Source organism: Apus apus, chromosome 19 (genome assembly GCF_020740795.1).
Source record: "Apus apus isolate bApuApu2 chromosome 19, bApuApu2.pri.cur, whole genome shotgun sequence".
In the NCBI taxonomy this organism is placed as follows: Eukaryota; Metazoa; Chordata; class Aves; order Apodiformes; family Apodidae; genus Apus; species Apus apus.
Window position 1 is genome coordinate 5648548 of NC_067300.1, and position 24181 is coordinate 5672728.

Here is a 24181-nt window from a genome sequence, read left to right on the forward strand (position 1 = left end):
ATTGCAGCCGAGTCTGACTTAGCAGAAATACACTTTCTAAATTTAAAGTCTGAAGTTACACTTAACCACTCTTACACTCAGTATTTTTCTAGCTATACACTTAGCTATGGAGTTTGGGGATTTACTTCCAGAAAATGGTAGAAGAGATTAGTTCTATTCCTCTTCTGGATTGGGAGAGGCCAGTATAGTTTATCCATGAAGGAACTAAGAGGAGCAGTGTGATAAAGTGGCAGAGTCCTGTCCTGAAGCATCCCAGGAGTCATCAAGTTAGGCCCTGGAATCTTCCCCTTGTTCTGGGTTTCCCTGCTCAGCACAGCAGCAGAGTTACCACAATGTGGCACTTCCCGTGGCAGCTGCAGAGCCGCAGGGACTCCCCAGGGGCAGTTTGCTCTCACCTCAGCTGGTTGGTTCTGTGCAAGTTCCTCGTCCCTGGAGGAGGGACCTGGGTCAGGACACTTCCCATGGACACGTGTCTTGTGCTGAGCTGTAATTCCATCCCCACAGAAGTGAGAGATTTGCAGCCAGGCAGAACACTTGTACAGGGAGGGGAAGAAAACATGGACTTCTCCGTCCTAAAATGACCTTCAGTAACTTTGGTAATGGTGTATAAGACCATTTCCAGTTGCTTGTGCCATTGCCAGACTTCACATTTTGGCTGGAACACCCCAGGCTAAACCAGCTTCTCCAGACAGAAAATACCAGCCAAAACAGCAGCATGGGCTTTGAGAACAAAGTCATCGTTACTCCATTGAGAGACCTCAGAAAATACTTCAATAATAAGTGTTACAGTTGCCTCAGACTATACTTTGAGAATCTATTCCCAGGTTCCTGAAATGTTTTATAGGCTCTCAAAGTGAATTGCTGAGAAATGTGATAGTTGCTTTATTTGGACAGGTCAACACAACTCCACATTTTGCCATTTGCTACAGAAATGATACAAAACCTCTAGATACCAGAGCACTTAAGTACAGAAATGCAAAAGATCCAGATTTGATCATAAACAAAAACCCCCCAAACAACCACAACCCTCAACCTTCTTCCCTCCCTACTTCTGAGGGTTCTTTTCTTTCCTTTCAGAGCAGCTCTTGCATTGCACATTTGTAAACCCTCACTCCCTGTCTGTTCAGTACCAACCAGCCCCTGGGTGTGGCACAGAAGCAAAGACCCCACTGGATGAGTCTCAACACCAAACTGAATGACAACCTTGCCAATAAAAAAATAAACATACTGTTGGCTCAGGTAGTAGATTAATTTCCCCAAAGTCCAACATCCCTTTCCCACAAGCAGGAAACAACTGATAATAGATTCAACAACTTTCATGTTCCAAAGCTCCTTAGAAATCAGGCTGTTAACTCATACTCTGTTGCAATTCTGCACACATGCTTCTAAGGCCACCTTATGCCAGTTCTAAACCAGTATGACACCAAAAAATTAATGCCCAGTAACAGTCATTTTTGCAGGACATGGAAGTCTTCAGGTTCAGCACTAGTCACTGAGCTCCAGATCATACTCAGGGTAGAGCTGCTTTGTAGTGACCCCTCGGATAACAGCTAGAAAAGAAATACCATTGCTTCCATTAAACAGAGATCAGAGCAGTCAGGAAATTTGTGTTTTTCTCCCAGTGGCCTTTAACTATCCTAAGAAACCTCCCCTAGCTAAGAAACCAATCCAAGGCTTTCCAGCTATGCCCCCTGATTCTCTTGTCTTTTTTTTTTTTAAGCATATGAAGAACAAACCTGACAAAAATTAATCCAATGTTTGGTAATCCATAACACAGATACCAGTAAATGACAATTATTTCATATGGTCCATTCTAAAAACATCCCAAGAAAATAACAACTTGTACTCGGGTGATTGGGTGATGTAAGCCTAGAATTGAAGAAACTTTAACACAAGCTCTGCCTTCAGAGTGCAGTAACTTTTCTCTGTCTGAAAACCATGAAAACATGGACTAAGAAGTTCTCCAACAGCTCTCCCCTTCCTTACCCAGCTGGCCCAGCAGCATCTGTCCAGCATCTTTAATATCATTATATTCATGGAGGAGAGAGATGTGCTTCTCCAATTCTTCCAGGCTGTAGCCACTGTAATAAAACCAGAAAGGTCAGAAATGCCACAGCAGGATCCCTGCTGGTGCTGCCACTACTCACTAATAGGCAGCTGCCACAGTTGTAGTGTCATAAGAAACCACAATAAAACTTGATCAAGATGGAACAAAAAAGAAAAACATTTTATCCAGAACTAAATTTGGCAGGTTGTACAAGTCATGACCTCAATTTTAATTCTCACATGAACAAGCTCTTCTGGTAGCATGACACGTTGTAGCATCATGATAGTTAAAATTATTTGTTCCCAATTTACATGTAATCACCTCAGCAACATCTGGAGAAAAGTTAAAACCCTATCAAAGTTCCTAGTAAAACTTGTTTTGCTTTACCACATGAACTGGAAAGAATTCCCTCTTGTCCTGAGCAGGTCCCATAACTCACAACACTGCAATCAACACTGCAGCACCCTGATAAAAATGGCATCGTAGGATGTCACCTCTAATTCCTAGACCATATATTGGTTTAAAAACAGAGACAACTGAGCCACCACAATGAACACTGAACTTGCTAAGCACATACTCAGACAACAACTGTGCAATTTCCTGGTCCAGAGCAAGGTCTTTCTGTCTCAGCTCTTTGATTTCACACTGCAGGGCTTCTTCCTGGGTGCCATCAGGCTGGCAGGACCTTGGGGATGGGATCTGTAGGGCAGAGAACACAGTTAACACCCTAAGTCAGCCCTGGGCGAGCTGCCACAGCACTGGAGGGCACCGATCAGAAAGTACACTATGGATAAAAAAGGAGAAAGGAAAAGTATCTCCTGGGCAGAGAAGGAGGGAAGGGGGAAGCTCGGGTAAATATTATATTAAATATTAGCTCAGTAAAAATATTTATCAGCCTGCTCCCTGTCACACTCGACAGCATTTTGTAGATGTAGAGTGCAAGGTAAAAATAAAACATGAAAATCACAGTCCGGCTTTGAGGAGGCCGCTCCCGGGGGAGCCACCGAGCAGGGCCCGGCAGGGACTCACCGGTGACTTGAACCCGGCGATGCCGCCGCGGCAGCTGCCCCTGGGGGTCCTGGCAAAGAGAGGCCGCCGCGTCAGGGCCCGCACAGCCCCGCGGGGCCGGGCCGGGCCGGGGCGAGGAGGCGGGGGAGCGCGGGGAACCGACTCCTACCTCTTCGATGGAGGCCGCGGCGGGGCGGGCAGGCGGCGGGGCGGGCTGCGGGCAGGGGTGCGGGCAGGGGTGCGGGCCCCGCGCGGCGGGCTCCCCTCAGCCAGGGCTGCCGCCTCCCGCCCGGCCGGCGCGGGCTGACGCCGCGGGGCACGCCGGGAGCTGTAGTCCCTGTGCCGCCGCGGGGCACGCTGGGAGTTGTAGTCCCTGTGCCGCCGCGGGGCACGCCGGGAGTTGTAGTCCCTGTGCCGCGGGACACGCGGGGCGGTTCGTTCTGCCCCGCCGGGGCCCGGCCGTCCGCGTGGAGAACAAGTTCCCCGCGTGAAGCTGCAGGCGGCGTTTAGGTGGGACAGGGCATCGTTATCCCAGTTCCTGCCGCCGGGGCCACGGTGCCCAGTTCCTTCCCAAAAACCACCCCAGAGCCACCCGGCCGAGCCCTGCGGCGGGGCGGGCTCTCCGGGAGCGCTCTGGCCTTCACGGGGTCACTCACTGGGTTGTGATTTTTTTGTGGAGAAGGAGCTGTCGGGGGAGCGGTGGCCGAGGGGCCGGCGGGTCACCCCGCTGCCCGCACCCTGCCCCGCACGCCCGGCGCAGGGGCCTCCCGCCCGCAGCTCGGCCCGGCGGCTGGGGCGGGTCCCCCGGGCCGGCCCCGGGAGCCAAACGCTGCCGTTGCCACACTCGGGAGCTGAAAGGACTCGGGGAACGGGGTCGCAGATCGGGCAAAATCCGCCCGCCGGTGCCCGGCGTGGCTCGCAAGGCGAAGCTCGGACACCGGAGCGATGCAGGCGGCGTAGGGAGCGGCGCGGGCTTGTAGGACGTGCGGCAGGAGCCCGCCCGGCTGCCGGGGCTGGGGCACAGCCCGGGTGGGGCTGCCAGGAGCGCGGGGCGGCGGGAGTGTCCCGGGGAGGGGCAGCGCGGGGGGCCAGGCGGGAGGGGCGGGGGTGTCACACCGGGTGTCTGTCCCAGCGGGTGTCTGTCTGTCTGTCTGTCTGTCTGTCTGTCCCAGCGGCCGCCGGGCCGGGGAGCGCAGGCCGGGCCGGGCCGGGCCGGGCCGGGCCGGGGCGGGGCCGCCGCCTCCGCCGTTCGCAGCGCGGCTGACGTGGCCGGGGCGCGGGGCGGACATGGCGGACGGCAGCAGGCAGAGCAGGCTGGCGGCGGCCAAGAAGAAGGTGAGGGGCCGGGGGGGGGGGGGAAGGCACGGGCGGGGGGCGGCCGGCTCCAAAGGCCCCGCGCTGACCGGAGCCGCCGGGCCGGGCCGGGCCGGGCCGGGCCCCCCTTGCGGGACGAGGCCGGGCCCGGTGCCCCGCGGGCCGCCCCGGTGCCGGGCGCTGGGCCCGGGCATTCCCGGCTGGCGGCCGCCCCGGCCCTGGGAGCGGCTGGGGACAGGCCGGGCCTGGGCTGCCGAGCCGTTCTGCCCAGCCTGGTTTGGTTGTTTTCCCTCTCCCCTGCGCTCCCCTCCTCCGTATCTTTTCGTTATTTTTCCTTTTTTTGTTTGTTTGTTTTTTCCCCCCTGATTTTTATCCCGGTGCGTCCCGGCGGGATGTGCCGCCGTGTCAAAGTCACAGGAATGGGAAAGTGTCCTGGAGCAGTTCAGGGCTTCCATTTTGAAATCCTCCCAATAATGGGATCCTTCTTCTTCTTCATTTCCCCCCCCCTGCCCGCCCGGGGCCGGGCTCGGGGCCGAGCTGCTGGGGGGCTGGGGGAAAAGGCTTCTTGACATCATCACCTGGGGCTCGCCGGGCTCGGGTTTAGGTGTTCCATGACATCCCTGAAAAAGCCGGAAGAACGAGCAGGATTCAAGTTACAGCTTATCAGACTCGCTTTCCCTGGGCAAAACAGATAAGGTTTAAAAATCAGTTGTAGGTTGCTTATCCCCTTCTTTCCCAAGTAGTGCAGGATCTGTATGGTTGTGTTGCCTGTCTGTGAGGACTGTCATTTTCATTCTTAACATCTTTCACAGCGTGGAGGATCATTACAGTCAGGCACTGCTTTTTCACTTTGCACTCAGGATCAACTGCCCTGTGCTAATTTTTTTCATATTGGTCTTAGTTATACCCCTAAAAACCCCCCCCAAAGTATTTCTTTGAATCTCCTTTTAGTTGCAGTATGGACTATCAGGTTGTTCCCCAGGAACATCACTAGTTGTGTACCAAAGCTGAATATTTACAATTCTGTGCCTCCTGTTGTTAACCCATCCCAGTAGTTCTTACTTCAGACTTCCCTGGACTTGTTTGGATTTTAATTGTTTTTTTCTCCAGAGGGATAAACTCATCAAAGAGTGTTTCTTTTGACCTTACCCTTGATCTGTATTTTTATACAGTGGAGTTTTTTGTTGTGTTTTTTTGTTTGTTTTTGTTTTTGGCATGCTTATAGAAGGACTATTCTGGTTTGGGGCTTCAGATTATTGATCTTTTTTCATAGCTGAAGGAATATCAGCAGAAGAATAACCCTGGAGCAACTGCAGGAACCAAGAAAAAACGCAAGACTAAAGAAGACAGTAGACCTGAGACACCCCCCAGCAATGACCTGCAGCCTCCAGAGAACGTGAGTGTCTCTCATTCTTTCTCCCAAATGATTTCTCACCTTCTTGTTCTTTGGTTTCCTGAACAATGTTGACTAGAGCCAGGAAAGAGTTACGCTGGGGGGATGTGCGAGTGGCACAGATGCTTGTATCACCAGTGTAAGCAGTGTGTTAACAGTAATTAGCAACTGTCACAGAATGGTTTGAGTTGGAAGGGACCCTGAAGATCATCTGGGTCCAACCTCTGCTGGAAGATGCACGTGAGAGCCAGAGCATGAGCTGAAGCAGTGTCAGAACATGCAGTGCTCTCACCCAGCCCTCTGTGTGTCCAGAGCTGCTGTTTGGAGGCACGTGCTCCCACCAAGCCAGAGGATGGTGGTTTCTTGGGCTGCCTTTGATTGACATTTTCTCTCTCTCCTTTTCTGAGCTGTTTCTTTCCCCTTTTCTTTCGCCTCCTTTAGATTCAGAACATTCTGAAGGTGCTGGTGTCAGACCTTAACCGCTCCAATGGGGTAGCCATACCCTCATTGGACAAGAGGAAGGTGAGGCAGTGCTCGTGTCCCTCTCCCTCCTGCATGCTTCGGGTTCTGTTCACACTGACCTTGGTTGCTGGGATGGAGCCTTGTCCTTGACACCTCCACTGTCAGTGGCTTGAGTTTTGTTGTGGTTTTTACTAACACAAAGCTGGTTGTTAACATGCGTTTCCATTGCTCCTAAGTGCTCATTTCCTTCTGGTTTGTGTCCAACTTAACACATGAAAAAGTGTTGTCAAAGTCCTCCTTGAGACAGCTGAGCTTTGAGGAAAACCAGGAATTTGGGGTGAGGCAATAAATTAACAACCACTGAGGAAAAAACTGCAGTAGGAAGAGGCAGTGTTTTCTTAGTCTGTATTTCTCCTGCCATTCCTTGATTTTCAAGAGCCCTAGTTCTGAAGGGCAAGTTTCTGCCCATCTCCAGGCAAGCAGCTGCCCTGAGTAAGCTGTCTGGTTGCTCCAGCCAACCCATTTGATGACAGGCACTGAAACTGGCACAGGTGATGTACAGTCTGGCAAGTACTGTGGCTTTGAATGTGTTTGGGCAGGAAGTCAAATACTTCAAGTCAAGCATTTACAGGCTTCAGTGTCTTCATGTTCCCAAGCTTGTGGAAGGGGCAGGAAGTATGCCAGCAAGCAATACCAACACGTTCAGGAGCAAACATAAACAGCCTTAAAAAATATTTTTTTTCAGACAGGCAATTTATTTAAATAAGGCTCAAATTGTAATAGAAACTCAGGGAAGTAAAATGTTGTAGCCCAGAATTTTCTTCCAGTTTTGTTGTACCAAAGCTTGGCTGTTCCTTTGCACTAGCATTGTTTTGGTAGCTTGTTTCCCTACCATTGTTTCAATGTAGTAACTCATTATTTTATTTACTGCATATCCATGTGTCTCCAGCAGTAAATATAAATGTAGCAATCACCAGGGGTACCAGACAGATGCAGTGAAACCTGCAAGATGGAGTGGAGTTCACTCTTGGCGTCCCTTTTCTCCTTTAGTTCTGTGTGGTCATGCAGCAGCTGTTCTGTCCAACACACAGAGTGAACAGAGAAAGTTCTCCCACCTGGACCTTGCAAGTGTAGGTTGTGTGTCAGTAGGACTTGACGTGAAGACACATTGTCAGCTTTGTGGGTGCTGGATGTGCCCATCTAGCATCAGAAAGTGTTTTGATTGAAGTTTCTCCTGTCCTAGGGACTCTTTTCACTTAATACTTGTAAACTCGGTGTAAATTAGATCTCAGAGAAAGAGACTTGTTGCAAGTTGGAGGGTGAGATGAAGATGGGTGCTCCTGTGCTGTGGCATTTGGTCTGGCAGGGAAGACCTGCCTGTGTCTGCAGTTTTAGTCTCATTCTGAAAATGGAAAATTTATTACTTCTATTAATTCCTGTTTTCCCAATTATTTTTTTCCCTCTGCTTCCTTAGCACGGAGAGATACATTTTGATCCCATTGGCTGTTATGGGAATTGTGGATTATTGTGCTTGGGGTTTTAGGAATAATTTGAAAATAATCTTCAAGTGCAACATGCAATGAGAGATTTCTTTTGCCAGTTGCCTTTTTGGAAAAGTCCTGAGTCAGGAAAAGGCTGTTCAGAAACTCACTTGACAGTAATAGGGCAGAAAAGCTGATCATTGGCATCTGAGCTGCTGCTGCTCTTGGAGCCTTAACGTGAGGCAGAGCCCTCCCAGCTCACCCACTTCATCCTTCTTGGCTGTGAGGGACAGAAAACCCAGCAAAACAGGAGCCTTTCTGTGAAAGCAAATGGACCCAACTATGTGCTGAGCAGAATTACTGACTTTTTATTCAACATTATTAGAACCTCACAATGCAGAATCTCCAGATGAGATTTGCTTTGCTCTTGACTCTCTAACAAATTCAGCTGTTCAAATAGGTTTTGTTTTTTTAAAATTATTTTTAAAGTGCTTATAGTGCAGGAAGAAGGAAGGAGTTCTGGTGGTTAAGGCACATTGCTGCTCTTTGCATCTTGAAGCATTAAGAAAAAGAATGTCCTGATCAGGAAAAATTAAGGAAACATTTTTGAGATAGACAGGGGATGGTATTCCCTCCATCTGCTGTTCTATACTGAGGAGGGTCTGAACCAATAAAGGTGAAGTACCTGGAGCTGAAGGAAGAAGGGGAATTCCTGACCTTCCTGTAGGCACTGGACTTGCTCCTTGGGAGCCCAAGTATCTGTTCTGCTACAAAGAAATTGAGAACATTGTTTGTGTCCCTCTGCAGTCTTCCAGCATATTGCTTTCATTAATCTGTCTTCACTGTTACTGCATTCCTGCTGCTTGATTCATGAATGAAGAGCTGAGCAGGTAATCAGGGAATGCCAAGAGAGATTTATTGTTTCCTGTGAGGTGCCAAGAAGGAAGTGACTGAAGTAAGAAGGAACACTTTCAGGTGGAATTACAGAGAGCTGCCATGTATTGGTGGGGTTGGATGTTGAAGGATTATCTCATTTACTTTGTAGTGTTTTTAAATGCTGACTTGCCACAGCTGGATGATGAAACTGGAACACTGCTCTGGGCCTTCATGGCTCTCTGATGCTGTACAAACAGTTCTGATCCAGCCTTTGTGGGAGGATGAACAGCACTGCTGTCCAGAAAGAGTTTTTTGGCCCTTCTCTTCCCCATTTAGACCCTCCTAGTCATGGGGCTACAGACCTGGGGGACACACGCCCCTGGTCCCAGCCACACTGAGCTTGGCCTGTTCATCAATGTCCAGTTTCTAAACTTGTGGTTCATGACCTGCCACAAATTCCACCAAGCTTTAGACAGAGCATTTGAGTTTGACTAACCTGGTTTTCATGTAGTCACTAACCTGTTCTTTTCCATCTTAATTTGTGTACACTGATCCATGTTTTCCCCAGACACATCTTGAAGGTAGTGCTTTGCAGTGACTACCATCTGGCTTTGCCCTCACTTGCATTTTGGTGACTCTTTTGCAGTGAATTTAGTGTGTGAGTGTAGAGCTGGGTGACATTATTGCCCTGCATTAAAGAAGCAAGTTTGATTATGGTACAGCAAATCTTCAGCCTGGCTCCAAGAGGGCACAGGTCTGGGATGGTGTCCCTGCAGTCACCTCTTTGCTCTGGGGAGAACACAGATTCCTTTCCATGTTTGTAAATGATTGATTGTTCACATCTGTCTAGTTTTCACAGGCAGGTCACAGGGTGGTGTGTTCAGGTGTGTTTTCATTCATTTTGCATGAGAGCTGTAATTCCTGTGCTGTGTTTTGTGACAGGCATACTTTGACAGTGATGTTGCCACTCGTAGTGCTGAACAGCTTGCTCCTGATGTCCCTGTGCTATCTAACAGCAACAGCCTCCCTGCTTGTGGTTCTGTTCTGCCTGCTCCTGAGAGCATGCAGCTGACACAGGTTTGTGAATCATCACGAATATTGCCATTCAACCATTACACTCTGGTTAGTGATACCACAGGTTTTCTGAGGAGGATGATCTTCATAAATATGACATGACTAGTTCAGATTTTCTCCTGCATTCTCCACTCCCCATCTCATCATCATCTGTCTGTGAGAGCAGAGACAGTACTAGTGTGCACATGCCCCTGCATCACCCAAAGCTGCTGTTTTCCTTCCCCTTCACTCCTACTTAATTAGCCCTTTAATAAGACAGAAGGTCTCCAGTCAGATCAATCTGCATTTCCTTTCACTACTTAAAAGATTTAGTTGAAGTTTCTTCCCAGCAAAGCAAAGCATTGACAGTACTGATAAACAGTTAAGAGCAAATACAAAGCTTGTAACACTTAAGTTTCTTCATTCCAAGAAACCCAGGCTCACACCACCCAGAAATTATGTGTAAGCCAGGACCGAGTTGGTGGTTTTAAGTTCATCTTTCTTTGGGAAGTGGTAATTACAGATGCTGTGGAACCTGAGCCCAGGTAATCAGGTCTTAGTGACACATCCACAAATGTGACTCCCATCTCCTTTTACAGGCTTGTAAATTTTTGTGTTTCAATCTACAGATTCATGAAACTGAGGATCATAAAAATGCTGTGGATGAGAACAGGTGAGTGTTTATCAAACAGCTTCACAGCATGGTCCCAGTGTCCAACAAGGATTTATTCCACCCCAGTGCTGTTCTGATTGGGGTGGTTCTCTCTGAGGAATGTTCATTGCAAGGCTCCCTTTTGTTCCCAGGTCTTTCTCATCAACAGAAGGTCTCCGCCAGTTGTCTGAACAACTCAATGGCCTGGTTTCTCAGGTATGGCCTCATTTTGATCCATTTGTCCTATTAATTCTCTTGATGTTTGATGTGGAGCTTTAAGCAGTCAGCTCAAGGAAGCACTCTTCCATCTCAGAGGTCTTTGCAGTCATCCTACTAAACAAGAAGATATTTGAAGTGTTGAGAAGCAAAACTTCCTGGTTTAGGAATGTAGAATTTCAGCAGTAGGAAGAAAAGCAGAGTGGGATGAATGAACAGCATGTATTCATGGGAAGATGTGTTCTGGATTTAATAGAGAAGAATCTGAAGTCAGTCTCCATAATTCACATCAGCTGCTCACAGGGGGAGTCTGCAGCTGTCCTGAGCCATAGAAGTGTTTTCAGTGCCTGTCTGTGATACTTGGAAGTGGAAGGTGCTATGAGAAGTAGTATTATGATAGTTGGGTCTGACTTAATAGTGTTTTGTTTCCTTGAGGAATAAAACTGACTTACTTGACTGCTTTACTTCTAGTCCACATCGTATGTGAATGGGGAAAGTGCTGTTTCTTCCACAAATATTAAGGAAATGGAAGTAAGTTGTTCTCAGTCTTTCTTTTTTCTTTCTTATTTGCTACTGCTGATCACTTGCTGGGACTGTAGTGCTTACAGCAGTGTTAATCAGACCTAATTGAAGGCACAGTTCACATACATCCTGTCCAGGGCTGTGCTGTAATGGGGTAATTGTGGTCAGCAGTAGGAGGCAGGTATTGGAGGTGTTTCCAGTTTGGGGACTGGGGATGATGATCTGGCTTCCATGCAGCTGCAGTTCTTATTTCTGATACACTTTTATGTCAAAACGAAGCCTCAGCAGAATTGATAAAATACTTTGATGTCCCAGCTGCTTTTGTTGAAACTGTAGGTTTTGTTTGGAGAATCTGATGATATTAAACTGTGATAATGATATATTTTTCTGTCCTTTTTAATGATTGCTTTTTTCCTCCCCCTCTCCTCTTCTGCTCCTTCCTTTTTCTCCTGTCTGCATGTGCCCATCAGACACGTTACCAGGAGCTGGCAGTAGCCCTGGATTCCAGCAATCTAACTAACAAACAGCTCGTTACAAAGATAGAGGAACTGGTAAGAAACAATCCAACCAACCAGTTTGACATTGTCTTTGCTGCTGTTCCATGCTCTCTGGGTGTCTGCAAGGCTCTGGGTTCTCTCCTAGTGCCACAGGGAAGGCTGCTGCCACAGCACTTTGTAAGAAACAAAATGGGCTGTGTGGAAAACCTGTTAAGAGGATCAAAGACTAAGGCCACTTGTGAATGTATTGGCTCATCTCAGGAACAAGAAACAGGGGGGTTTTGTTTCCATTTAAATGGGCTCTATTGATCTCGTAGTCTTTCCCTGGATGATAAGCATCCTGATAAAACAGCTATTTCTGGTCCTGGTCTGAATCCTTGAAATACAGAATTCTGGTGGTGGAAGCAGTGTGAAAACCTGTTTCTGCAGGTGGTGATGCTGTTCTAAATATATCAGCAGAGTGGGAGCAATAGGTCTAGGAGAGAGCCTGGGGCTGGTTTCTCATCGTATCCTCAGCTTCTTTTGGCACCAGGAATGAACTGCTTTGTCCTGTGGCCTGCATGGATTCCTGCAGCTGCTTTTCAGCCTTCAGCTTTAACACTGCAAGAAATGCAGCTAAATGGACTGGTTTCAGCCTGAAAAGATCCCTTCTCATGTGAAATACCTTTCCCCATTTTGTTCCTCTCTCAAACTACACTTTTCCCAAAGTTCAGCATTTCCCAGTGTACCCCAGGACCCTTAGTGTTTTATTTTGGGATTTGTGTTGGTTTTGTTCCACTCTGTTTCTTTTTGTCTTTTAACTGGGCTGCAGAGGTACCTGGTATAGTGCTTTTCCCACCCAAGATTCTCCTTGTTTGCCTGGAACTCTGTAGGGCCTGTGCTGCATTTGTGGCCTTGCCTTTGCTTTTCCTGGTTATCTTGTCCACTGGCATTGCTAAAATCAAAGCCTCTAACTCATCACCCTTCCATCTGCAGCCATGTTTCAAAACAAATTGAAGTAGCAGTAGTAAAGAAACACCTTGGCCAATGTCTACTATTTGGGAAGGGGGAAAAGTGCTAATTATGGAGTTACTGATGATGCATCTGTAAGAAAACTGCCAGGGGGACAAGAACAGCAAGTGGCAAACACAGCACGGGTTGTGTGGCAGCCTGGGTAGACAGCTGCCACTTCTGTCTCCTTCACCCTCTCCTTCTAGGAATGCAGCATGTACAGTCAGCAAATCCCCAAATACTTAGAATCACAGGATATCCCAAGTTGGAAGGGAGACTTCACCCCTGGGATTGAAATTGGCAAGACAGAACGATCCCCTTTCTTTGTCTTTGGCTCAGCTCTCTCTCATACCACCTTCTGCAGGAGCCTGCCAACATACGTGCAGCTCTGCATGACTTGAAGGCCACTTGCTAAGTGGGATAAAGGTCTAAATGCTCAGTTAAAGGAAAAGACTGGTTTTTTGTTTGGGTTTCTTGGGGTCTTTTTAAAAAAGCATTTTTGGTGATTATCCTTGTACACCAGGATTACTACAGTGAATCTCACAGATGTAAGATGCAAGTTTAACTGAAGTTGGTGGATGCTCAGATACAAACATAGAGGGGTTTCAGGGGTGATATTTGGGAAGAACTGTGGTAATGTACTGGGCAATGAAAAACACATCTGGCATATCAAGTATATTAATGAAGGGAGCCCCAAATCTACTATTTTTAATGGCCAAGAGGAACTTCCTAGGCATCTACAGAAGTATCATGAAAATTCTGTTTGTATTAATTGAGCATGTATCCTGCTTCATTATAGTGTGTTTCAGCAGTATGAGAGTATTTTCTCTTAATACTGGCACATCAATTTTCTTCCGTAGAAGCAGCAACAACAAGAAGCAGTGAATCAGCTGGAGAAGGTAAAGTGTGTCCTATTTTTTGATGGATACAGAAATAGGTTTATGGAAGGGATTGTAGTGAGAGGACAAGGGGTAATGGATCAAAACTGGAAGAGGGGAGATTTAGCTTAGACATTAAGAAGAGATTCTTCAGTGTGAGGGTGGGGACACCCTGGCCCAGGTTGCCCAGGGAGGTTGTGGCTGCCCCATCCCTGGAACTGTTCAAGGTCAGGTTGGATGGGGCTTGGAGCAACCTGGGCTGGTGGGAGATGTCCCTGCCCATGCAGGGGGGTTGGATCTAGATGATCTTTAAGGTCCCTTCCAACCCAAACCATTCTATGAAAGCACAGTGGGCTTGTGGCACAGGCATGTGTGCTTTTATGTTAGATTCAGTTTCATTTGTGGCATAAGGTTGAATATTTTGACTTCATGAGTAAGGCCTGGCAGGTAGCATTCTTAAATTGTCAAAAGCTGCTATTTAAATGCTCAAGGACTGGAGGAGTGCAGTGGAGGCAGGAGATGGCAGTTTAAGCCCTTGCCAGTACCTTGCATCCCAAACACTGCCACATTTCTGCCAGCAGTGGTTGCACTAGGCTATCACTGCCATTTTAGAATGGGTAAATAATGAAGTAGTTCAAATAATGGAAGGCTGAAGTTTGTCTTTAAAAATACTGGTATGATTTAGATGCTGGAAGTACTACCAATGAATCACTGCTTTTTTAATTTGACATAAACCAAGGGTTAACTGTTTCAATTTCTGTGCTGAATAGGCATTTTTTTATCTAGGAAAAGAAGGAGTTTGAACAGAAATTTTCTAAAGAGCAGGCAGCACTGAGGGAACAGCTACAGGTAAGGCACAGTCTCCATTAATGTCACTTGGCTTCTGCTGTTTTCTGGATGACTGACCACTCCTAGTCCTCATCCTGGAAGCCATGAGTCCATTCCTTCAGGAAAACTGGCAGTCAGCCAGTTTGCTGTGCTGAACTGCAAAGAGCTCTTCACCTGCACTGAACTACCCCTGCCTGCCAGCAGTGACCTTGCAGTTACAAGCAAAGAAGTTTTGCACTGAGCTGGTTTTCCTTTCCCAAAGGTTCATATCCAGACCATCGGGATTCTGGTTTCTGAGAAGTCTGAGTTGCAGACAGTCCTTGGACACACTCAGCAAGCAGCTCGGCAGAAATCAGGTAACTGACTGGGAGCTCCAGCTCCTGCTGCTGGTTAAACTGTGGATTTCGAGACAGAGGGTTGATGGTTGCTGGCAGCCAGCTCAGCACTCCCTGACTCCTTCAGGAGCAACACTTGGCACTGTCACTGCTTCTCTCATCACAGCTGCCCCCAAATTGAACCATGTTGATCCCATGGCAGTTGAGGTTCTTTTGTGCTTCACCAAAGCCTTGTCAGCCCTGTTTGGGCCTGCTGATTACCCCAGACTGTTCCTTTCTGACTTTCTTCTCTTTCTTTTACAACTTTGTTCCCTTTTCTCCACTCTCCCTCCCACACAGCTGTCATGTTAACTTAGGTTTTACCTGATCCTTTTGTGTTGGAACTGAATTTGAGCAACTTATCCTATTAGGGGAAAAAAATCCAAACAACATATTGTTGTTCTGCAAAGGAAGTTTCATCATCTCCCTCTGAAAGTGAGGAAGGCAGTTACAGAGAGCTTTACTGCCCAGAGTTGCTAGTTGATTCTTTTCTAGAGCCAGGAGTGGAACCAGGTTGACTTATTTACAAAGCCCTGTGCGGCCTTAAGAGCTTGATGAGAAAGTAGAAAGTTGTGTTCAGCCAGTTCCAAAAAGCTCTTTGTGGTCCAGCCTCAAGTGACTCTGCTCTGACTTGTTCAGGAGAAGCTGAAAACCTGGCTGCTCGTTTACATTCATCTCGCCAGAGGGTGTCTGAGCTGGAACGCACTTTGTCCTCCATCTCTATGCAGCAGAAACAGTCAGAGAAGGTAAGAGTCACCTCTGTTTATGCTTAACCAGCAGAAGCATTTGCTTGTCACTCCTCCAGAGTCAGTGGTGCCTGCTTAGAGAAGCAGAAATTAACCTTGTTAATTGTTATTTAAAGGCCTGTGTTCTCCATGATCAAAGCAAACTTCATTCAGGTTTCTGTGACCACTAATCATATGGTCCAGTTGCTGTCCTGAAATCTGGCAGCTGAGCCAGCTCCAAACACCAGAAGCCTTGCTGGCACCTTGTCCCAGGAGAGTCCCCATCAGACAGACACTTTAGTAGTGCTTTGAACCCAAGTTTGCAGAAATAACCTCATGTTGTTAGCAGCATCACATTTGAAAGGAGCAGAATTACTCCTGGCAAATCCAGGAGGTTTCTAAGCCAACCTGTCCTGAGGATTTGGCCAAAGTTATCACCTTTTCCACATCAGCTGATCTGCTAAAGTTGAAGTTTGTTTGGGGGGTTTGTGTTTTTTTTAACATCTTATGTGTTTGGCTAAAGTCTGTAGATGAATCAGTGATTTCCTTTTTCTCCAGCATAATAAAGAATTAGTGAAGGAGCGAGACGACCTGAAACTGGAGCTGTACAAACAAAGGTAAGTCCCTTCTGCTCCTTGCTGCAGAGAAACACCTCTCTCAACAGAGCCCCAAAACATAACAAGGGGCACAGACCAAGGTGGTGACTTGGGAGGTTGGCCGTGCTGTTTCTGTGATTCTGGCTGTTGTGAAGAACTGGATTGTGAGTTGATGACATGAGCACCAGGAGAGCCACAGTACATACAGTGATGCCACTTTTGTTTGTTTGTTTCAGCAAAAGTAGTGAGGAAATAAAGCAGCAGAATTCAGAGCTGTCAGAGAAAGTTCACTCCCTGGTTTCCAAGAACTCAGCTATGAAGTTGGATATGGAAGATTTGCATAAGAAACTGGAAATGGCTGAGCTGATGATTCAACAGGTAAGCACAATACTTGTGGGTTGTGAGGGCAGATCACACTGGTCAGTGGAAGACTTTGCTTCTGCCAGTGGGCACAAGACCCAACTCTTGTCTTGAGAGCACAAAATCCTGTCAAGACATCCCCTTAGTGAAAGGCCTTCAGTGAGGCCTCTAAGGAACAGGAGGTCAATATTCTAAGGAGCTGGAGCAGTAGATGGAAGGACTTTTCCTGCTTGTGTCTATTCAGCACTTTGGTTCCTCAGCTGTTGTGCAGTCACATTGAGAAACCAGTTGAGCAGGGGTGATGTTTGTCTCCACCCTGGCACAGAAGGTGAACTGGACAGTGGCAACTTGAAGGTCAGCTGGGCAAAGTTAGGAGAAGCAGCCAGTTAGAAAGGGGAATGTGTGAAGCCAGCTGGTAGCTGTTCAGAGAGCACTTTTGGTGTTGAGGTGAGCCTGTGAGGGGAGAAACTGCTCTGTATTTATTTTTTCTTCCCCTCAGACAGTGGCTTAAGTTACCCTTGAAATAAAGCCAACTGCTTCTCTTCTGGGAGAAGCACTTTGTGTCAACTGAACTGGCCTTGCTGCTTAGTCCACTGACATGTTCCAGACATTGGCTTTAAATTCCCAACGTGTTTGACAGCTTTTAAGGTCATCAGCTTTTACACAGTCTGATCTGGCTGCATAATACAAACTCTGGGAATGCACAAAGTTTCTGAGCCAAATTGTTTCATTAAAGCCTAATTTCTGAATTTAAAAAAAATACTAAGTATAACATTGGTAGGGAGGAGCTGCCCAATTCAGCCTGTTTTACAGGGCTAAAATCTAAGCCTTCTTAATTTTAGTTCCCTTTTTTTTTTTTTTCATTGAACTTTACTGTGAGTTGGAGCACTTGAAAGAACTCCAGAAAGTTACAGTGTGGATCATGTGGCAGGTTACTATCAGTGGAAAGGCTGCCCAGAAACTGAGTATTAATATTTTGCCATAACTTTTTTTGTTGTTGTTTTTTTTTTTGTTGGCAGTTCTCAAATCAGACAGGGAGTCTGGATGCAAACCAGCAGTTGCAGATGGCACTGGAGGAGAAGGCCAGCCTGGAAACCCAGATTGCTCAGGTAGGGGCTGTATGATCCAAATCTTGATGTCTGTAAAGAAACTTGTGTGGCAGAAAAAATGCAGCCTGAGCTTTGCTTTAACACTGCTTCCCTCGAGCTTTATCCCTTAAGCAATCACTGTCAAATTTATGCAGCCAATGTGATGTTCTTGGTGTTTTATTTTTGAACAGCTCTCTGAGTCACTTCACCAGCTCCAGGCAGAAAGAGATCAGTATGTGGAGAAGCTGAAGGAGGAGCGGAGCGTTTGGCAGCAGCGGGTGGAGCAGCTCTCTGAGCAGGTAACACTATCACAGCTGCTTTTGACAGGCCCAAGTAAACACACCATGAACATTGTTTTAACTTTCACCTGTGTGCCTTGCAGGTCCACACCACGGCAGAGGAGAAGGAGAAGCACGTGGCCCACATTCAGGAGCTGGAAGCCAATATTACAGAGCTGTTGAGCAAATCAGGTAGGGCTTCCAGAGTGGGGCCTCACACTGCAGAGCAGCAGCTGGTTAACTGAGTCCCTGTTGTGCAGGAGCTTGTGCACACAAGGTGCAGGCAGGTCTGATGCTCCAAAGCTGTGAAGGCAGCTGGAAACCTGGTGACCCTAGGAAACCTTTCCTCCTAGCACACAGCAAGGGAACTACTTCAACTAATTGGCCAGATTGTTTATGTTGTTCATGTCAGCCTGACTGAACTGTCAGCCTCTCTGGCTCAGGAGTTTGGGAAGGCAGGATGTTCCTGCTAGGGCTGTGAGGGAATCGCACGTGGCAGGATCCTGTGCTTGCTTTTGGGGTAGCTCTGCACCTTCATTCGTCTCAGTGCCCTATGGCAAGGACTGGGAACTGCAGCTGGTGATGCCTTCTGGGTCAGAGCCCTGCAGGGTGTGCTGTGTGCAGTGATGTGTATTACACAGCCCTTGAGCCTTGTGACTGAGCTGCCTTTGATTCCATTGCCTCAGCAGTTAAGCCGATGGATACTGAGCCTTCCTCACCAGCAGGGCCCTCAGCAGCCGAGCTGAGCCTGCAGGAGGAGATCCAGAGGCTGCAGCAAGAGAAGGAGGAACTGCATGGGCAGTACCAGGCCCAGGTCCGGGACAACCAGCAGCTGAGCCACCTCAACCAGGAGCAGGAGGAGCGGCTGCTGGAGCTGGAGAAGACCGTGCAGCGCTACAGCGAGGAGGCTGTGGACAGGCAGCAGATCCTGGAGGACATGCAGAGTGACAAGGCCACCATCAGCAGGGCACTGAGCCAGAATCGGGAGCTGAAGGAGCAGCTGGCTGAGCTGCAGAATGGGTTTGTCAAGCTGGTATGTTTCTTCCGTGCACCTTTTCCCACTGCTTCCCTCACTGGTGCAATCCTGTTGTAGCACAGATGTAAATAGCTGGCAGCAGCATTAGCCCTCTCTTGCCCTCTGGGGCTATGGATGCTCTGTCTCCTTGGGATCCTGCCATCCCAGGAGGTTCCCTGTATTTCCATACTCCCTCAGGTGCTCTGGCTGATGAACCAGTATCTTTGTCCAGAGCAGCTTCCTTTTCCCTCTCATCCCCTGGCAGTCAGGCTGTTTCTTTCCCCTGAGTATCCCTCCTGCCCTTTCACCCTTGAACATGCCCGTGTTCTGTTCCCTGTGTTTGCCCATCAGAAAGAAGTTCTCAGCAATCTTCTCTCTTGCTGCTGTTGTTCTTACCTGTCCTTGAGCTGAATCCTTGCTCTTCCTTGCTTCTTCCAGTGTAACAGCTTCCCATTTAGGGCCGTGGCAGGCTGACACATGGTCTAGCTGCTGATTTTTCTTTAGTCCTTTCTGAACTCCTCTGATCTTTGAATGGCTGTGGCACTGTTTGGGATGTTCATGCCACCCATCTGCTGTGGAGCTGACAGGCTGTGTGATGTGCCAGGCCTCTTCTCGGCACTGTCCCAGCACTGATTCCCCTGCTTCTTTCCTTGCTCTTCTTCCATCTTCTCAACCTTTCTGTAAGTTATTTACTGCCCTGAACAGTCAATTTCTGGCCCCTGGTTACACCCCAGAGTTAACACAAGGGGTGGCACCTTTTGTATGAGGTATCCACATGGTTTATTGAGAGTATAGGTTGATGTTGGTTGGGGCAGTTTCCTTACCCAGTGGTATCTGTCTTGCAGACAAATGAAAACATGGAGGTTACAAGTGCCCTGCAGTCAGAGCAACATGTAAAGAAAGAGCTGGCCAAGAAGCTTGGGCAGCTGCAGGAGAAGCTGGGGGAGCTCACGGAGACGGTAAGGAACAGCTGGTGGGATGGCAGGGCAGGTTTGTGCAAACTGCTGGCAACTTCCCAGGCTTTGATGGAAGGATGGAAATTGGTGTGGTAATGATCAAGCTGGGAGTCTTCCCCCATCGTCTGCTGTCTAATGTGGGGACCAGCATGTGGGGGCAGATGGCAGCTGCCTGCCTGGTTGGTGGCTTTGGGGCAAGGTTGACAGCTTGGATCACGTCACACATGGATCAACTTCCCTGGCAGAAATATTCTGATGTAGTGATTTGATGTCGTTACCTCAGCTGGAACTGAAGACACAGGAGGCTCGGGGGCTGCAGGAGCAGAGGGACCAGTACTACAGCCACCTGCAGCAGTACCTGCTGGCCTACCAGCAGCTGGCTGCCGAGAGGGAGGAGCTGCACAAGCAGTACTTGCTCCAGACACAGCTTATGGATCGGCTGCAGCACGAGGAGGTGCAGGGGAAGGTGACAGTGGAAATGCACCTGAAAGAGCTGCAGCAGACCAAGGTAATGGTAAAAAGGGGCGAGTGGAAAGATGGGAGGAAAAATGCTGAACTGCATGAAGTATTAATGAAGTGAAAGGTTGGACCAGATGATGTGTCGCAGTCCCTTCCAGCCTGGGCTGTGTTATGGTTCTGTGGTTACATCCTGTGCAGTCCAGGTGAATGAGACTTGTCTGGAGCAGCAGCACTGCTTCCTGTGTGTGGGGGGCTGCTGCCTGAAGACCTGGGGACTGTTTGCAGTCTGGCTTGCACAGGTATCAGTGATCTTCTGCCTCTCTCTTGCAGGAAAACCTGGAAGCTGTAGCTAAGGAGAACCAAGAGCTGCAGGCTCAGATCAGTCAGTTGGCAGCAGACCTGGATGGCAGGATTTTGCACCGACTAGAGGGTGAGTAGCTGCAGCTGGTCTCCAAGGAGCAGGCAGAGCTGGGCTCTCCAGGATGTCACCTCCTTGTTCACCTTCCTCCTCTTACAGGAGATGGAGTTGAAAGTGAAGCAATGACTGAAGAAATCCAAACACCTTCATTTGTGATCCCAGAGAAGTTTGAGAGCCATGAAGAAATGGTGAGTCTTAATATTTTAAAACAAAAGCCTCTGTTTTCAGTTCCAAATGTTTAGAAAAGGAGGCAGGTTAAATTGCAGAGGTTCCACTGGCTGTTTACCAGCTGTGACCCTCACCAGCTGAGGTGCAGCAATGAGGGAGGCCCAAAAGTTCCTTCTGCAGAGCAGCAAAAAAGCAAGACTTCTGCAGCATCCTTACAAGACAGGCTGGACACCTGGTAGTGGCTTTAATTATGAAGACAACTGAGTGAGCAGAGTAGCTCTCTGTGATGATGATGATGTTCTCTTTAGTTGGGAAGGCAGTTTGGAAATGGTGTCGAGTAAATACTGTGATCAAACAGGGGAGCTAGGATTTACCCTGTGCATTTGCTACTACTCAGGAATGGGAAGAGATGTAGTCGTTGCTGCCTGGTTTAGTTCCAGGGCAGCCACTTACCACTGTGGTTTCATGCCCATCAATAAAACGGGTTGAACTGTTCCTCAGTCCTGAGGTGCAGCTCTGATGTGCACACTCTGGGCTTCTTGGCAGGTCGCTTTCTTGACATCTGCCATGTCCCAAGTGGAGAAGGAGCGAGAAGACATGAGGCAGCAGCTGGCAGCTCAGAAGCAGCAGTGCAGGAGCCTCCTGAACCAAATAGCAGCTCTTCAGCAGCAGCAGAACGTCACACTGGGTGGAGGTAAAACCTGTGTGCAGTGTGGGGACAGGGTGGGGACAGGGTGGGCACCGGGACAAGCCTTGGCCACCTGCACTGGCCTCTGGGGAACAGATCTGTAGGTTGGGTGAGACCATTGTGTCCAGGGAGGAACTGAGTTACACATGTCCTTTCCAGGTTCCACCATGGATACTGTCCCAGTGGAGGTTCATGAGGCTTTGAAAACTGCCATGGAGAAACTACAGGTAAGGAAAGGATCCTGTCTCCTTTCAGCTCCACCACCCAGCTCAGCCAGGCTCTGCTCTGGTCTCAGACTCCCTTACAGCACACAAAGACAAACTTAAGGGGAGTAAGGAGCAGATATTCCACAATAAGCTACTTCCTAAAAAGTTGATCACTGCCTGTCTCAGCACAGGAAGGTCTGCAGCAGTGACTCCCCTCTCATGCCCCTCAAAGACTGTGAGTTTAGGGCCCAACACTCATCTGGGGTCTTTTTCTAAAGAAATCACTGAAAAACAAACCAGTTATCTTCACCCTAGTGGGGTCAAGCAGGTGGTTTCTGGCCTTAGAGCCAAATATGACCAGAGTTGAACTGTCCCAGCAACGAGAAGGTGAAAAAGGCACTTTGTGTCATCAGCTCTTCTGCTCCCCAAAATGCAGATGCTTTTTTACACCTTCTCCAGCTCGTCCTCTCCTCTCTGTTCCTTTTTAGCATCAAATTGGAGACAAGTTGTAAAGGCAGCAAGATTTGTTCCCTAGACTTAGACCAGAGTGAAGGGAGGGTGTTATCTTTAACACAGGTAGTGTCTGTGTGTGAGAGGGTTGACACCAGTGTTTGTGTTCAGTCCCGTTTCACAGACCTGATGCGCGAGAAAGCGGATCTGAAGGAGCGGCTGGAGGAGCTGGAGCATCGCTGCATCCAGCTGTCTGGGGAAACAGACACCATTGGTATGTTGAGGCAACACCTGCACAAGCTAAAGTTTGCTCATCCCTCCAGCTACCAAGCAGTTTGGGTCTCCCACTGCTGCCTCACCAGGGTAGATCTCCAGCCCAGGATGGGGTTTGCAGTCTCCTTGTGCCACATTGTTCTGTGCTCACCATGAGGCTGGTGCCCCAGTCCTGCCAACACGTGTCCTTAACTTCTGTTCCAGGGGAGTACATTGCATTATACCAGAGTCAAAGGGCTATCCTCAAACAGAGACACCAGGAGAAGGAGGAGTACATCAGCAGATTGGCTCAGGATAAGGAAGAGATGAAGGCAAGGAAGCTTTTCTGTGGTACTACTCCAAGCAGGGCAGCTCTGGGGAGCACTTGAACAGTGCAAACCTTCATGTTTTTCTCCAGCTACCCTTAACTTGGAACTTGGGAAATTTGTGGCAGAGGCAGGGCTGCACACACCAGTGCCTGTGGCCACAGGGTTCTGCATGATTCATACACTTCCCTTTATTTTGGTGCAGATGAAACTACTGGAACTGCAGGATTTAGTCATGCGTCTGGTGAGGGAAAGAAACGAATGGTACAGCAAGTATGTAGCAGCTGCTCAGAGCCCAGAGCTGGCAGCCAGCCAGGCTGAAAGTGTCCTTCCTGTGGAGAGGCACATGGAGCTGAACGCCACTGATGGAGAAGGTAAGCTGCAGCAGGACAGGTCCTGGGAAATCAGATACCCCCAGGGTATCTGCATGGGTGGGAAGAGTCACCTGCCCTGTTCCTTACAGGATTACGAGAAGTGAATCTATCAGAGGAAGTAGAGGAAGAGGCTCCTGTTCTTCACCAATCCAGTTTCCCCCCAGCTGGCAGGAAAGCTGCTCAGCCAAGCCAGGAGGACCCCACAGCAAAGCAAATAATGCAGCTTCTCAGAGAAATCCAGAACCCTCAGGAGAGGCTGGGATCCCTGCTGGAAAACCCCTGCATTCCCTTCTTCTACCGTGCTGATGAGAACGATGAGGTCAAAATCATGGTAGTTTAAGTGGTGCTCAAGTCTTATTGACAGCAATTTTCTGTGAGCCTGAAAGGACTTAACTGACTTGGTGTGCCCATACCTCTGCTGAGTACCCTTGGTCAGAACAGTTACCTACCTGAAAGACATCAGGAAAGAGGGATTGCATCAGCCAATTGGAGCATCAGACCTCATCTTCCCCTTCTTTTTCTTCTGTTACTTGGTGTGCTTGGAGCACAGGCAGCCTCCAACTAACCCGGGGAGGGAGCAGGGGCTGGTGCTTCACCTGGGGCAGGAGATGCTGTGACTTTGGGCAAAATGACTGAAGCCCTTGTCCCAGCCCCTCCTGCCAGCACCACAGCAGGGACTGAGCAGCAGTTCTGATCACAACTGTGAGCAGCCTAGTTCCTTCCAGGCCTCCCAAAGTAACTAACTTATTCTGGTAACAAGCTCTTTGGACTCTTAACAGGTTGGGTTTGTTTCATACTAGGTTATCTTCCCACTTTCTTCTGCAGCCTGCCTCTTGCAACTGTATCTGAAACAGCCCTGACCAGCCAAAAGTTGCAGCACTACATACAGTTCCCTGTGCTCTGGGTGCTGGGGAAGGGACCCAGGGTTGCCTTTAGAGTCTTTTTTTGGTTACTTGACAAAGCTTTATGTGGGGTGGGGTGGAAACATTTCTGCACTTTGAAGGACGTGTTTGACTTGTATGTGTCTGAAGGTTTTATTTATTTAAAAAAATGGGAGAAATAAGTAAAAGGAAACCACTTAATAAACATGCTTTGTTTTGAATTTCTGGGCTCCAGGAGCTTCTAGTTCTCCATTACTTAGCTTTCCTCTTCTCCCATTTTGGCAAGGAGTGCAAGAGAGAAACAGGGGCTTCAGGATCTTGCATTCCTCCTAAGTTCCTGGACCACACAT

At 48.4% G+C, this 24181-nt stretch overlaps 2 protein-coding genes across 5 annotated transcripts; one reads left to right on the plus strand and one right to left on the minus strand.

The window, feature by feature from the left end:
- Window positions 1-858: 858 nt before the first annotated feature.
- On the minus strand, window positions 859-4344 carry SWI5 (SWI5 homologous recombination repair protein). Its single transcript, XM_051636939.1, has 7 exons — window positions 4296-4344; window positions 3712-3906; window positions 3225-3621; window positions 3077-3125; window positions 2625-2746; window positions 1987-2081; window positions 859-1550 (listed from the first exon to the last, which is right to left on the minus strand). Exons 1-7 carry the CDS (start codon window positions 4342-4344, stop codon window positions 1486-1488), a joined length of 972 nt encoding a protein of 323 aa, XP_051492899.1. The 3' UTR covers window positions 859-1485.
- GOLGA2 (golgin A2) lies at window positions 4194-24052 on the plus strand. 4 transcript variants are annotated; one of them, XM_051636671.1, is made up of 28 exons: window positions 4194-4390; window positions 5643-5765; window positions 6204-6284; window positions 9524-9658; window positions 10264-10307; window positions 10439-10502; window positions 10974-11033; window positions 11495-11575; window positions 13372-13410; window positions 14176-14238; window positions 14480-14573; window positions 15231-15337; window positions 15875-15933; window positions 16149-16290; window positions 17292-17381; window positions 17552-17659; window positions 17743-17830; window positions 18325-18671; window positions 19499-19612; window positions 19893-20117; window positions 20399-20498; window positions 20586-20674; window positions 21201-21348; window positions 21502-21569; window positions 22170-22272; window positions 22476-22582; window positions 22782-22950; window positions 23040-24052. In XM_051636671.1, the coding sequence occupies exons 1-28, from the start codon at window positions 4343-4345 to the stop codon at window positions 23288-23290; spliced, it is 3147 nt and encodes a 1048-aa protein (XP_051492631.1). In that variant the 5' UTR covers window positions 4194-4342; the 3' UTR covers window positions 23291-24052. The 4 variants fall into 4 exon arrangements, with proteins under 4 accessions (XP_051492631.1, XP_051492628.1, XP_051492629.1 ...); XM_051636668.1 differs by having other exon boundaries at window positions 4272-4390; window positions 18328-18671; XM_051636669.1 differs by lacking the exon at window positions 6204-6284 and having other exon boundaries at window positions 4272-4390.
- The last annotated feature ends 129 nt before the right edge of the window (window positions 24053-24181 follow it).